Below are 14,951 nucleotides of genomic sequence, written 5' to 3'. Positions count from 1 at the left end.
TTAGCGCTAGATAATAACTAAAAAGGCTATGCGCTTGAAGTCTCAGACTAGACGCTTCTTCGCGATCATAGTGAAAAAAAAAACGCAAAACGATAAAATCAAAATGTGTGACATATAAAGCACTACCAACGTCTTGTAGGCGCTACAACATTTACCATGTTTTAATTAATATTATCGGACAATAAACTGTATTTCTCTAAGTTAAATAAATACAGTATACAGACGCTCTCCTCTGTGCGTCATGTGCGTATTTATCCTCATTCGTTAACGATGAGTGTATTCGAAATATTTTCTTTAAATATAATGCTCACTTACCCAGAACGGTGAACCGCAAAACGAGTCCATGACCGTTTCTTAAAAGTCCTTGAAAGCGACGCAACCACGGCTCCAAGATCTCACGTCATTGCTTTGCGAGGTGCCTTCGGCCGCCGAGACGTAGACGGTCTGCGGACCTGTCACAAGGAGTAAGGCAGTCAGCTTGAAGAAACGACGCTATCGGGAGATAAGCTACCGACAGAGGACCACTCATGTGCCTTTGAAACTACCGGTGTGGCTTGTGCGAGTATGTGCTTGGTGTGCACTATTCTGCGCTTCTTTTTTTCCTCGTATGTTGGCCTCATTGAGCCTCCACTTTCTGGACTCTGAAAGGGGGACGAAGGGAGGTAGAAGTGATTTGCATGCCATCTCCCCCCCCCCCCCCCCCCTCATTGCGCTCGTTGTGTGAATGCGGAAGTCACAGCTATCTTTCGTGGTAACCATAACGGAGCACATACAAAATATTACAAGCCTTTTCGTATTCCTCTGCAGCGAAAACGTCAGAGTCTATCACAAAGCCCTTCAGAAAAGAGCAAGGATTAGAGGAAACCTGGCTTGTGAAGACTTACGTATGAAAGATATTAAAACTCTACCGAACACAACTTCCATCATGTTATTTTTTATCGGTACGCTGTTATCTGGTACCTTCAGCTTACGCAGAAGTTTATCGCAATTATCCTAGAGAACGAATTTAATGCCGAGAAAAAGTTTACACACCTTACTACCAGTCTATTCCCATTCGTGGCGCCCTTAGCGAAAATAATGGGCTGCCACCGGTAAAAAATTAGTAATACTGCTAAGCCTCCGGGATATAAGCCCTAAACTGGATGTCGACGCAAGCGCCATCTCTGGAAAATCGGCAGACGGCGGCAAGCAACATATTTAATAATTTATCTGTCTGTTGTAGGTTATAAGACCTCCGTTTTTGGGTCAGATCTCGTTAATTTAGAGAGAGGCACTTTACACTATCTGCTATTTGTCAGTGTCCTTAATGTCAAGTAAGGTCAGGCATCTGCAGTAATTCTTACTGTATAGTAACAAACTAAGACCTCGAGTAAAACGTTAAGGCAAAAAGTAATGGTGCTCCTCGAACATTTCCTGCGTCGCACGCTTTTTCCTGATTGTCCGTTGGTAGTCTCAATGGCATGACCCTGTCTGTGCTGCACGTGCTCATTTACCCTAAACTTTAAATTCCAAACAGTCAATTTCGGCTCAGCGCAATAATGAACGAAGCGTAAATCCCATTTAACAGCTTCCTATTTTCCCATGAAAACGCTCTCACAAATAGCATGACCGTACGTGGCATAAGATTGTCCTGGAGCGTCCCTTACCCGGACCACACATGTTCGGCTTCGCATCCGGTGTAACAGTAAAGTAGTTTCCATACACGATGACAAACTGCTCTAAGACCACTGCTCATCCAATAAATTGTGGCCTGTACCCCTGTCAGGATAGAAAAATATAATTCTCTCAAGGTAGGTGTGTCAACGATATTTCGAAGACCAATAAACAACGGTGAAGGTAAGTTTTATTGCTTTCTCAAAAGGAATTTCCTAGCTTGTCGGTCTTTCATCACGTACTGCCTTCCTGATAAATAACAATATAGCGCCAGCGTCGACCGAACTGCTAGCCGGTACCTTATAACGGTGGAAAACGTGCAGCTCGGCTACTCTTCGCGCATGCGCGCCAAGAAAGAGTGCAGTCTGTTACGCGCTGTTTCGATCACGAGGTCACACGCTCTGCTACAACACCATGTTCATGAAAAACGCAACGGACAGTAGAGTACGTGCATAACGAATTAAATGTGAAACCTATAGAAACAATTTCTTTTTTTATTCTATTAAGGGGCCCGCACTGGCCAAACACAGTTCATATAAAAGAGAAGCCTAAGAATTCCGCAGCATGTGGAAAACATTGCCTATAATGTGACCATTCTTATTTGAGCACCCATCTGTGAGGTGAGAACACGATAAACGACGCACTAAGCAAATCACGCGGGCTCTATTGCCCACTGCTCTTTTAGAGCTCAGCTCTTTGACGCCCCTTCCTGGGTTTCACGTCGTCGTCGCCGTCGGCGTTGTCCCTCGTAACCAGCTCCACTTTCACTCTCACCTTCCTTTCTTCCCTTACGGCAAGATTCACGTGTCCACTGAAACAAGTGTGACAGATACTGCGCCTTTCCATTCCTGTGAACCAGTTACGAAAGGCACGCTTCAGAGCTCAAGTGGAAGACGTTACCACACATGGTACACCCTGCATGAATAATACCAGCGCCCACGCCGAACTGCAGGGTAACATGTGCAGTAAACGAGAATTCACACACTCACAGAGAAAACCATCATATTTTGATCTAGTTTGCGTGTATACAGCTAGTTTAATAATCCGGATCTCTAGCTGATCTCGTCCCATGGCTTTCGAGAAAAGTCTGGCCCGGATCTAGCCCACCCTCATTGTCCTTTAAAACATATTAGTAGAAATTCGATGAAACACTTGCTAACTTTCGCTACAGCGTTTCCAAGTCAGTTTAAGATATTTGCGAAGGTTCTTTCTCCTCGTCTGCAGCTTATGACATTAGTCTCTTCGCCGTGCAAAGTTCCTATGGGCCCACGCGCTGCCTCCCTCAACCTCCCGATAACCTAATTGCTCTCTTCATTTCTCCGACCACTAAGCTTCCTTCATGACAGTCAAGAACTGTTAGCGCTGCCTCCCGCAACCTTCCGATAACTTTATTGCTCTCCTAATTTCTCCGACCACAGAGCTTCCTTCATGACAGTCAAGAACTGTTAGTGGAGTGTTTATGGAAGGAATATGCGTGAAAAATAGTTGTTTGTAATTGTACATACATCTCTTGATCGAAATCTTTTCCTCAATCTATCGAAAAAGGTGGAAAAGCTGATGATCTGAGCTCACATTTCGCATTAGGAAGTAACGTAATCGTCGGCAAATTTGTTTTTTTTTTGTGTGTGCGAACAGATATTGTGGCAGGGCGTGTGTCCTCGTGATAGGAACAGCGTAGCAGACAACGGTCTACCTTCGTGCGCGTGTGCGAACTCTCGCTTATCGCCGTTATAAGTTGCTGGCCAGCAGTATGGTCGACGCTCTATTAAAACTCAGGACGGCTGTACGCTTACAACGCAGACGGACAAATACATAGACACAAATCAGCCATAACAAATTTCTGGTTGTATTTCTTCAGTATCCCGATCCCTACCTTAAAAACCCTATGAGTCACAATAACCTCATACAAATTTCTCATATTAAACACATACAAATCTCAGTCTCCTATACTTTTCATACGCTGAATGATATTTGTATGAGATTATATGAGATTTATACGAATTTAGTATGAGTTTAGTATGAGAAATCTGTATGAGGTTATTGTGACTCAGGGATTTTTCGCTAGGGCTGTTGGTATGGGCTGTAATAGTTCGGTTACTAAATCTGCCTATATTGGCCACATTGCAGTATGAGATTGACCACGATGTGGCAAGTTTGAACACAACTCTTTCAAGAATAGTTATTGCTGTAGTTTACAGATAAAGCATTCAACTGTGGGTGTACGTTAATTTCCAAGAGGTTAACCCCCTAAACGAAGCGGAACATTGTTAACGTTTGGTGTGCTTTTTGGGGTTTTAAGGTCCAAAAAAAACTCAGGTATGATAGACGCCGTAGTGGAGGGCTCCGGAAATTTTGACCACCTGGTGTTCTGCAAGTGAGGCCATATCGCTGGCTTAGCTGATGGTCATCCGCGGCATGTACGGTTGATACTGGGTCAGAGCAACCCTATTGCGCCTTGTTTTACTCCCAGCCGATATAGAGAAGTGCTATCATGCTTCACATTGTTACAGCCCGTAAAGCGGCATGCAGTGCTTACCTGTGTGCTTCTACACAGGAGGAAGGAGATACGACAGAGCAGGACGAAAAGACGAAATCGTCGCGTTTGGACGTATAGGAGTCGACTATCGATTTCTCAATGTTATCTTCGTGCTTTAAATCATCGCAGAACATCACATTTTCCTAACATGAGGATGTTTAGGTGTTACTTGGAAGCGCCGATCGGCACCAACCTTCCTCTTCTACTTGTCTCAGGGGTAACACACGTAGGCACGAGGATGGTGCTGTTGCGGTTGATGGTTTCTCTCAGACTGGCCCATGCTCGGAACTGGTGGCTGGCTAATGCTTAGTGCAGTTCCAATGAAGGAATTCAGTTGCTGCATGTTGCCAGGGCAGCCATAAGATAACAAGAGTGATGTCCAAGGAATCTGAGATGTTTTTAATTAATGGCGAAATAAATTCATCATCATCATTATCATCACCACCATCATCATCATCATCAGCCAGACTATACCCACTGCAGAGCGAAGGCTTCCCCAATACTCCTCCAATTAGCCCTGTCCCCTCCAATTAAATAGGAATGTACAATTATAGGAGTATATATTATGCAAAGCAAAATTTGAAACAAATTTGGAAGTTAAAAAAAGCCTCTTTGCTCCCATTTTCTGGCTGTATAGCTCCTAGCACACTTTCCGCTTTGTTCAAAGCCAACCCCGTAAATATCCATCCCATACGCCGCGTCGAATCAAATAAGTCAATGAAAAGCGCGCCAGCGATTGTTCCTATAATTATTCAATGCATCCTGTAATTTGCTTTGGCTTGAATTGGTTGGCTTTAGACTGTATTGCGCGTCTGTTTTCTTGAGATTGGATGTAGTGCGTCACGTGGTTGTGTCCTATAAACTGTAATGCGTCTCTGAATAAACATGTTTGGTTTGTTCATCTTATGTTCATGACCTCCGGCTGCGTTAGTGCTGGGTCCGTCCCGGGCGCGCACTACAATGGCGATGAGAGGGCATTAAGCCTATGTTCCGCCCCTAGTCCAGTAGTTTCTGCACGAATTAAGTGTTTGCAAATCAGTTAAACACGTCATCTTGGCAAAAACAATCATCTCGCCGCAACGACGTTATGCTACTGCTGAAATAATTCCAGTGAGCTTGCTTGAATAACAGAGTGGGAAGCCTTAATTGTCTCATAATTGCTTTCATAGTCGAATCAAATATTGTGTCACGTGCATGAACTAAAAAAAATAATATACTCTTCAATAATAACAACATCAACTGAATATACATGCGCCTTGTAAAATCCCTACACAGAACGTAATATTTTACGCCGCACTACACAGCAAACCGAAGCTGACGCAGTAAAGAAGGAATGAGTGGTTTTTCAAACAAAGGGCTTGGCCTCATCGCACTTTAGTGGTCCAAAGTGCCCTCTAGATTATTTTATTCTCCTTAAGTTAAGTTAAATTGGTTCACAGGAAGAAAAAGGCGCAGTAACTGTCACACTTGCTCTGTGGACACCCGAACCGCGCCGTAAGGGAAGGGAGGAAGGTGGGAATGAAAGTGGAAAGAGAGAAATAGGAGCCGTAGTGGAGGGCTACGGAGTAATTTCGACCACCTGGGGATCTTTAACGTGCGCTGACATCGCACAGCACACGACGCCTCTTCGTTTCGCTTCCATCGAAATGCAGCCGCCGTGGTCGGGTTCGAACCCGGGAACTCCGGCACAGTAGTCGGGCGTCTTTACCACTGCACCACCCCGGCGGGGCTTATTCTCCTTGCAAAATGAAATGTTGAACACGCAGCATGAATTTGCCCCGGCGCGGTGGTGCAGTAAAGATACCCGACTAATGTGCCAGAGTACCCGGGTTCGATCCCGACCGGACCACCGGCGGCTGCGTTTCGATGCAGGCGAAACGGAAAGGAGTCCGTGTGCTGCGCGATGTCAGTGCACGCCAGAAATTTCCAAGTGATCGAACTTACTCCGCAGCCCTCCACTACGGCACCCGTTTCTCTCTTTCCGCTTCCTGTCCCACCTTCCAATCACTTAGCAGCGGAGCCCCGCTGGGGTGGTGCAGTGGTAAGACGCCCGACTACTGTGCCGGAGCACCCGGGTTCGAACCCGACCTCGGCGGCTGCGTTTCGATGGAGGCGAAACGAAGAGGCGTCCGTGTGCTGTGCGATGTCAGCGCACGTTAAAGATCCCCAGGTGGTCGAAATTACTCCGTAGCCCTCCACTATGGCTTCTCTTTCCGCTTTCACTCCCGCCTTCCTTCCCTTACACAGCAAACTAGTTTATCTATTTGAGTATAACCTAGGTTAGCAAAACAGCATAGCCAACCATAGCAAAGTTTTCGTGTATAAGCGAGCCACGCCGAGGCCATAGTTGAGATTCCCCTTCAAGTGGTCAGGTGAGGAAACACTTGAAGATGTCGATGTTTTTGATAAATTGGAGATTCAAACTCGCAACAATCAGGTTATTTGATGGCACGACAGAAATATTAACAATTTATTTACACATAAATAAATCAAGAAGACACAAGCAAGGAGAAAACTATTTACATGACTGATCCATTGGTCGGACGAAATCAACCCTGGTTTAACCCAGAGTGCTTACTTTTAAGCCATCTGTTTCCGCCCTTGGCGGGGACAGCAACCAATAAGAAATAAGGCAACATTTCTCACCAATGAAAGAATGTGGAAAAAATATTAACTACCCAAACACTTGGGAAAGGAGAGGTCTCAAGCAAAGATACGAATGGCACTGACGTCACTGCATTCCGAACCTCTGCTTTCCCTTGTTTTATTTATGCACACGTTCATGTGGGATCAACGTATGCCGCGTGAACAACAGCTCAAGTTCTTTATAAAAAAAACATAAAGCTGTTACTGAGGGGTCAAACGCTACGTGGAAACTCCAATTTGACCAAGCTCTTCTTCTGAGCACCTACAGCTCAATGACCCATTGCGCCTCATCGCGCACTGGTCAGCCACCTTATATCTGCTTTCCACAAAGGCTCTATGCACATGAGCAAAGGGAAAGGCGCGCACGTAACGAAACGAGAATGCATACAAAAGAAACATCCACTGGTCCCCGATATGGCATTCAACACTGAGCACTGCACAAAGCTGCGCGTTGGAGTGACAGCTATAGTAGGAAGGCAAGACGAGAAGGGAATGAGCACTCTTTAGCGCAAGGTGACGCCGGCAACAATAGAGCTACCACCACGCCTCCGTCGTGTGTAGGCGGTTCCACTAAATTGGTAGTCACCGTGACCGAGGACAGGTGCACATCTCAAAGTATCTACCTCGGTTCGTATGCTCTGTACGGAAAACCGAATGGCGCGAAAGTTCACCGAATTTCACAGCCATCTTTTTCTTTTTATTGCGAAAGCCATACTACGCCAGGTCTAACCGCTCTTCGCTGAGTGCCGTGTCCGTATCATTGGTCTCCGAGAAAGAGAGAGAGAGAGACAGAGAGAACTTTTATTTGTCCAACAGAGTGACTATCCCGCTCTTCGGGGGTTAGACCCAGAAGGTGGGACAGTTGCCTTAGTTGCAGGCCGGTAGTTCTTGGAGCCCGGCAGCATCTTCGGCCAGTCGAACAATTTCTTTTTGGATTCTTGGGTCTGAGCTTCGCAGAAAGGTCTCACAGGTGACTTATATACGTATTAGTCTCGCCTGGTGACTTCGCGCATTCCCATATTATGTGATCTAGTGATCCCCATTTCCTACATAATGGACATAGGTCGGATCGTATTTCCGGCCATATATGGTTGACTAGAACTGGGTTCGAGTATGTATTTGTCTGTAGTTTTCTCCATGCTATTGTTTCCTCTTTACCTAACGTGCGGTCCGGTGGTGTCAGGACCCTCCTGCTCAATCTGTAGTGTGTTGTTATTTCGCTACAGTTAATCAGGTCCTCTTATTTGTCTTGATCTGGTGGCACTCCTCCAGCCCGGTGTGGAGATCTCGGGCTCCTTTGTGTCCGGCCTCGTTTTCCTGGCGCGCCTGCGTGGGCTGGCATCCAAACAAAGGTGACGTCTTTTTTCATTGGCTTTTGATCGAGGATTCTAACAGCGGTCGTCGCTGTGACTCCTGCAGTGTAGTTCCTGATTGCGCTTCTGCTGTCACTGACTGTATTTTGCCTCGGTCTGGCCAAGAGCCAGTGCCATTGCCGCCTCTTTCGCTGTCTGTATCGACCTTGTGTTTATAGAGATTGCTGTAACCATTTCTTGTTTGCCATTGACTACGACTGCATTCAATTTTCCTTTTCCGGAGTATACAGCGTCTACATAAAGCGATCCGGCGCTGCGCCTAACAGAAGAAGAAAAAGAAGAAGACGGAGAAGAAAACAAAGAAGGAGAAGAAGAAAAAGAGCGGTCGGTCACCCACAGCTAATCCTTTCGCTCCATTGAACCCTTCAAACTTTTTTTGCTCCCACATAGAATGGGCGAGTGCGGTCTGGGGACGAGAGCTTTATTATTTTGGTTGACGCCAATCGTCGAGGGCAAACAACTGGCTTTCTTTCCCTTCTCGCCACATATCTTTCAATACAGACTTCAAAGCATCCGGTTGATTGGTGATACCAGCTAGTCATTTTTTCGGTATGAAAATCCTATCTACCTGTATTACTTACTGTCCGTCATTAATTGGCTTTTTTCTTATAGGGCTATATTACTGAGCATATATTAAACGTCATGAAAGATGAATTTCCCAGTACCTGGGACACAAATAATCTGTAAATGGAGCGAATAAGTGCCCTTTCTATAGGTTTGCAATAGAGGGCGAGGTGACGAGGCGGCACTCTAAAGGCAACGGTCATTCGCTCCGCCACTCAGTGGGCAGCCCCTATTCAAAGGTGTCAGTGGTTTTGATATCCGGTCCGCTCTGCTGTTTCTTAAACGCTCTGGTAACCTGCTCAGTGTTAACCGTTTTGCTGGAAAACCAGTTAGCTAGGGCGAAAGAAATACCCTTGCCATACGAGTGAGTTGCAGATACAGCGGCGATGGTCAGACCGAAGCGCTTCCGAAGGTGAAAGCAGGTCACGGATTCATGGGAACCCAAGGGGAGATGCACCATCGTACTGTGCCAGCGCACTCTGGCTTGCTAAAAACATCCGTAAATTTTTCGTTGACCTTGTGAGAGAATAAAACTTTGCTCATGAGAATATATTCCGCGAGTTATATCGCACGTGCAGCTGGAGCGCAGTGAAATTAGAAATCGAACACCCGTATCGCCTCGAGTTGCTTATCGCCATGGTGCGCTTGTTCATGGCCCGCTCCAAATTTTGACCCCTCTGCTGCTGGTAAGAAAAGTGTTCCCTTTATTTCAATTTTGCTGCTACCTCACAGCTAATGCGAAGTTTATACGGCAGCTTTGTGACAAAGCGGAAGCGACTAGCGAGTCTGATATGCTAATCGCGCGTGCACTTCAGGGCGAATTGTGAAATTTTCTGTCATCAGATCTGAGCGATGAGGAAACTGCAAATTAACTATTGTTTTGTACGACGCTTGCCGCCGTCGAAATCGCGTGAGTTTTCTCTTTCGTGGATCTCAGCCTACCAGGGCGCACGCATCGAGGAACTCTAGCCTACTCATACCATGTCACACGGGCATGATTACCGCGGTTACGGTAACCGTGGTTATAGGTAACCGCGATTACTGTAGTTCACACGGCGGAACTGAACACGGTTAGCCCGAAAAACCACGGTTGGCGCAAACTGAGCTTGGCAACCTCCTTTTCGTCACTCAAACCTTGAACCAGAGTAAACATGGCGGCGTCCCCGACTGATATGTGCGACGTGCGTCCGGCATCTCTGGCTTCAGCTAAGAGACTTCTACTGTCGCATCAGGCTACCATGACCTTAAACGACTATGGGGGGAAAGGCTCCATGCTTTGCGGTCGTGTACAAGGAACTCATGCATTTGTGTGTCAATTGCAGCGGACTTGAATGATGGGCTGCAAGCCATGGACGAGGGACGATACAGCGCAAAGCAGGTCCAACAAAAAATAGACAACCTTAAGAAAAAGTATACTTTCGTTACGTTAACATGTACAGATTCAATCACATTGTCTACAGCTCTAGAGCAGTGCAGAGAGTAAAGTAATACTCTATGGCAGGTACTGACCTTTGCTGATAAAACTTGTGCACTAATAGGGCAGACAAATGCACGTCGTTCCTCAAGAACATACGGATGATATCGGAGTCACACTCATTTCGGGCAGCAAAGCAGTTTTTTCGAGAGTTGTGGCGAGAACATCGCATCGGCAAACCGGTAATTCGACCTTGGCGGCATCCAGGTACACTTTAAGGCAGATATATGACCCTCTTCCAATTTCAAGTTATGGTTTCCTCAGCATGTGCGAAGTTCGGACCATATCGACGGGGCCCTTTATCTACCCGTCAATGCAGCGTTGATTTTCAGCGCGCCGCAGGTTGACGACGAATTTCATCTGACCTCGAGTTAAGCAAGAGCAAAATGTTATAAAAATAAGAGGGGTTCAACGTTGCTGAACCGGATGTGGAGCAAAAGCTTTCGGTGCGGGAAACTCGCTGTTATCGTTCGTCTCTACCAGGTTGGCAACTACCGAGTTGTTATCACCAGCGCTTTTTTTTTTCTTCTCGGCTCAAAGCCATTCGTGTAGTCGGCGCCACGGCGGAGGTGCGACCATGCGACAACAAAATTTCTTCCCGTTGTGAAAGGTTGTCTGTTGTGAAGTTCGCGCTTAATTCTCTCGATGTTCCTTACCTCTAAAGTAAAATAACCTCTAATTTATTTTTAGCTTTCCAAGTTTGCACCCATAGTAAAGCACAGAAAGCACATTTCATTCATTCGTTCATCCATCAATATGCTAATTAGTTCTTTGGCTTATTTAGTTCCACTCACTGGTCACAGCAAAACTGCTAATTCTTTATGGGTTTGTAGCTTTTGGAAAGAGTCGAGTAATTACAGCGAAATGAACGTTCGGGACAAAACAAAAAGCAAGAGTAAACATATCTTTTTAGGAGCCAGCCCCTGGCAACGTCATGCATCACAGTTAACAAGGTAGCTGATAAAGTTCTCTGGTTACTCAATATGGCAAAAAATAGGATATTTTGGGAGCGCTATGTCGCCCTTGTTCATCATCATCATCATCATCATCATCATCAGCCTGATTATACCCACTGCAGGGCGAAGGCCTCTCCCATATTTCTCCACTTAACCCGGTTCTGTGCTAGCTGCATCCACTTGACCCCTGCGAACTTCTTAATCTCATCCGCCCACCTAACTTTCTGCCTCCCCCTGCTACGCTTTCCTTCCCTTGGAATCCAGTTTGTTACCCTCAGCGACCATCGGTTATCCTCTCTTCGCACTACATGTCCTGCCCATGTCCATTTCTTCTTCTTAATTTCTACTAGAATGTCGGTAACTTGAGTTATTTCTCTGACCCACTCTGCACGCTTTCTATCTCTTAATGTTACCCCTACCATTTTTCGTTCCATAGCCCTCAGGGTTGTCCTCAACTTAAGTAGAACTCTCTTGGTTAACCTCCACGTTTCAGCCCCATAGGTGAGTACAGGCAAGATGCAACGCAACTGTTGTATACTTTCCTCTTGAGCGATACCGGTGAGCTGCTAGTCATAATCTGCGAGTGCTTGCCAAATGCGCTCCATCCCAAACTTATTCTTCTTGATATTTCCTTTTCATGGTCTGGATCTGCGGTTACTACCTGTCCTAAGTAGACATATTCGCCTACTTTTTCCAGTATTTCGCTACCTAATGTAAACTGCTGTTCCTTCCCGAGGCTGTTGAACATTACCTTAGTCTTCTGCATATTGATTTTCAAGCCTACCATTCTACTTTTTCTGTCTAGGTCATCAATCATTATTTGCAGTTCATCCCCCGAGTTGCTTAGCAAGGTAATGTCATCAGCAAATCGCAGATTACTGAGGTATTCTCCATCTACCCTTATCCCTAACTGCTCCCATTCCAAGTCTCTGAATACTTCCTCTAAACAAGCTGTGAATAGTACTGGGGAGATTGTGTCTCCTTGCCTAACACCTTTCTTTATGGGAATTTTATTGCTTTCTTTATGTAGAACTATGGTTGCTGTGCAGCCACTATATATATCTTCCAGCACTTTCACGTACGGCTCGTCTACCCCCTGATTTCGCAATGCCTTCATCACCGCCGAGGTTTCAACTGAGTCAAATGCTTTTTCGTAATCAATAAATGCTATGTATAAGGGCTGGTTATATTCCGAGCATTTTTCTATCACCTGATTGATGGTATGGATATGATCGATAGTAGAGTACCGTTTCCGAAACCCTGCTTGATCCTTTGCTTGATTGCAGTCTAGGGTTGTCCTGATCCTATTGGCGATTACCTTAGTAAATACCTTATACGTAACAGACAGTAAGCTGATTGGTCTGTAATTTTTAAGGTCCTTAGAGTCCCCTTTCTTGTGAATGAGGATAATGTTTGCATTCTTCCATGCTTCCGGTACCGTCGATGACACCAGGCACTGCGTATACAGGGTGGCCAGTTTTTCTAGCACGATATCCCCCCCGTCCTTCAGCAAATCTGTAGTTATCTGATCCTCTCCAGCTGATCCTCTCCAGCGTTATCTGATCCTCTCCAGCGCCCTTGTTCACACTGAAGCTATTACAGACTACCCTGGAGGGTGGCACACAAGACCTAAACATTAGTCCTAAACGTCTTGGATTTAACGTTGAAACCTATCATGTGTCCTCTGCACCACGCACGAAAAAGTTTGCATGATCAAAAGCACCTTTATACTAGCACGACGGAGCCGCCTCGAGAATCGAACCGCCGGTACTGTTCTGGCCTAATGTTCCGTAGTACACGTGCTCTGTAAGAAGGTGCTGTCTGAAGGCAGGTCCACACTGTCGTGCGAAGTTGTCTGCGTCTATGCGGGTCACCATCACACAAGCTATCCCTTGCGAAAATAAGCTGGTCAGACCGGGTATGGAGCTTATGTCTGCCAGTGCCTTGACCGTTGCAGTAGTACTAGTCGCTAGGAAGAAAGCCGTGGCGAGAGCATTGCCAGGTGGTCTGTGGACACTAAAGTGGACGACGCATGATCCCCCGATGCTGTCGTTCCTGCAGAATGTTTGTTTTCTACACAGGTCGTGGAGAGATGTTATATAAATACCATTTCGTATATCTATAGCTCCCGTGGTTACATTCATGTCACCTAAAGTCGATTTTAATGCTAAGTCTTCCACGATACACATCTGTTCGAGCCTAACGTGCGATGAATTTTGAACGTACCGCCGAATATCCTGGTGGATATAGTTAGTGCATCTTGAGCAAAAAGGCGGAGAGAAAACAGGTCCAGGGGGCAAATACTTGTCCTTGCCGACAAAAAAGTAGTTAACCACATCAGCCACGCTATCCACGAAGTCCACGTATTGGAGTGATGGTGACTTTTGCAGCACGAAAGAAATAATACTGTCAAACATGCCTTCTTGATCAAATGTTTGCCGTAGATTGCGGAAAAGGAGAGCCAGAACACTTGTAGCATCCGTGGTTCCACAGCCCGCTCTGGGATTTACCCACTCTACGGTTATCCCGTCTAAGCGGTAATACGTCATGGCATGAGTGACGCTGCGCATTAGACGTCGCATAGTAGTAGGGTCCCTACCTAGCCTCAGGAAATGGGGGGCATCTTGCTGGTGGCCGCCAAGTGTCAGTAGAATTTTGATGCGGGGGAATCCTAGACGGTCCGTGATGTTCCGAAGCTCGTGGAGGCCGTGATGCTGGTCGAAGTTTGGCACTCGGCTCGTCAATGTTCCGTTCTCTACTCCCACCGACCAGTACACGACATGAGTGCAGAGGGCAAACGGCAGGTTTTCGAACAGGAAATGCCATCGAGACGTCTCGTAACCTACACGAGTGTTTTCGTAGGTGCAAAAGAAAGGCCTCGTGCGCTGAGGTGGTGGTGGGCCGGCGTAATGAGGGCCTCGCCGAAGCATTGAAGGAGGCGGCGAGAAGGCGGTGGGGATTAGACAGCTTTTAGGCACACCACTAAAGACATCAATTGTAGTCGCAGATGATGTCTGCGTAGACGACGTAGAAAATGGTGGCGATCTCTGTGTTGGCACCGATGACGAAGCATATGTCTGTAGCGTCGATGCCTCTGTTGGAAGCATTGACGAAGGAAGTGCAGGCAGCGTGAATTCTCCCCCAACTCCAGGCAGATTGGCTCTACTGTTGCGTACCAGGTATGGGACCATCATCAGCCACGAAGAGAACACGAGCGGGAACGTCAGGCCTGCGCACAGTATCCAGGTTTGCATGCATAGCCGCTCGTCCCGAGCAGTTTGTTCACCGCGGCTCTCAAACCTGAGCTCTGGAGAAGTCCAAGACTGCTCTGTAGTGGGCTGAGGAGCCACGGGCAAAGGCGAACTTCTAGGGCTCATGACGACGATCACATCTGGAGCATCTGGCGATGCTCCGGGGTGAAGCTGGGCGGCTGGCACTCTGGCAATAGGGTACACAGGAATGTCAGTGCCGAGGTCACCGAATTTATCCGACAGGCCATCACGGCTGATACAGGCAGCCTGGGCATCCCCGACAGACATTGTGTTGGAGCAAGAATGGGACAGCCGCCGGAGTTTTCGAGTTCTTCTTTCTTCTCCACTGTTCGCACGCGCCAGGATAATCTAAATGCTGATGGCGTCCTGTGAGCAATACCTGAAGCGGACGACCCAGAATTAGGCGGGCGGATGGAGCGAGAGTTGTTCCGGTGTTTTTCTCCGTGGACAACAGATTGAAGAAGTGAACAAAAAAAA

General features: G+C 46.6%; 1 protein-coding gene across 1 annotated transcript in view; it reads right to left on the bottom strand.

Moving 5' to 3' along the window:
* Window positions 1-14,741, bottom strand: part of LOC146173678 (multidrug resistance-associated protein 1-like) — a 98,066-nt gene extending 83,325 nt beyond the window's left edge. The window contains exon 1 of the mRNA XM_084585243.1: window positions 13,802-14,741. Within this exon, the coding sequence (XP_084441369.1) occupies window positions 13,802-14,741 (940 nt within the window). The remainder of the gene's footprint in view (window positions 1-13,801) is intronic.
* Window positions 14,742-14,951: the final 210 nt, after the last annotated feature.

The sequence above is a fragment of the Amblyomma maculatum genome, chromosome 11 (assembly GCF_055883805.1).
Source record: "Amblyomma maculatum isolate TAMU_Amacu chromosome 11, ASM5588380v1, whole genome shotgun sequence".
Taxonomy (NCBI): Eukaryota; Metazoa; Arthropoda; class Arachnida; order Ixodida; family Ixodidae; genus Amblyomma; species Amblyomma maculatum.
Note: the sequence above shows the minus strand (reverse complement) of the source record. Positions and strands in the feature narration are given on the sequence as shown.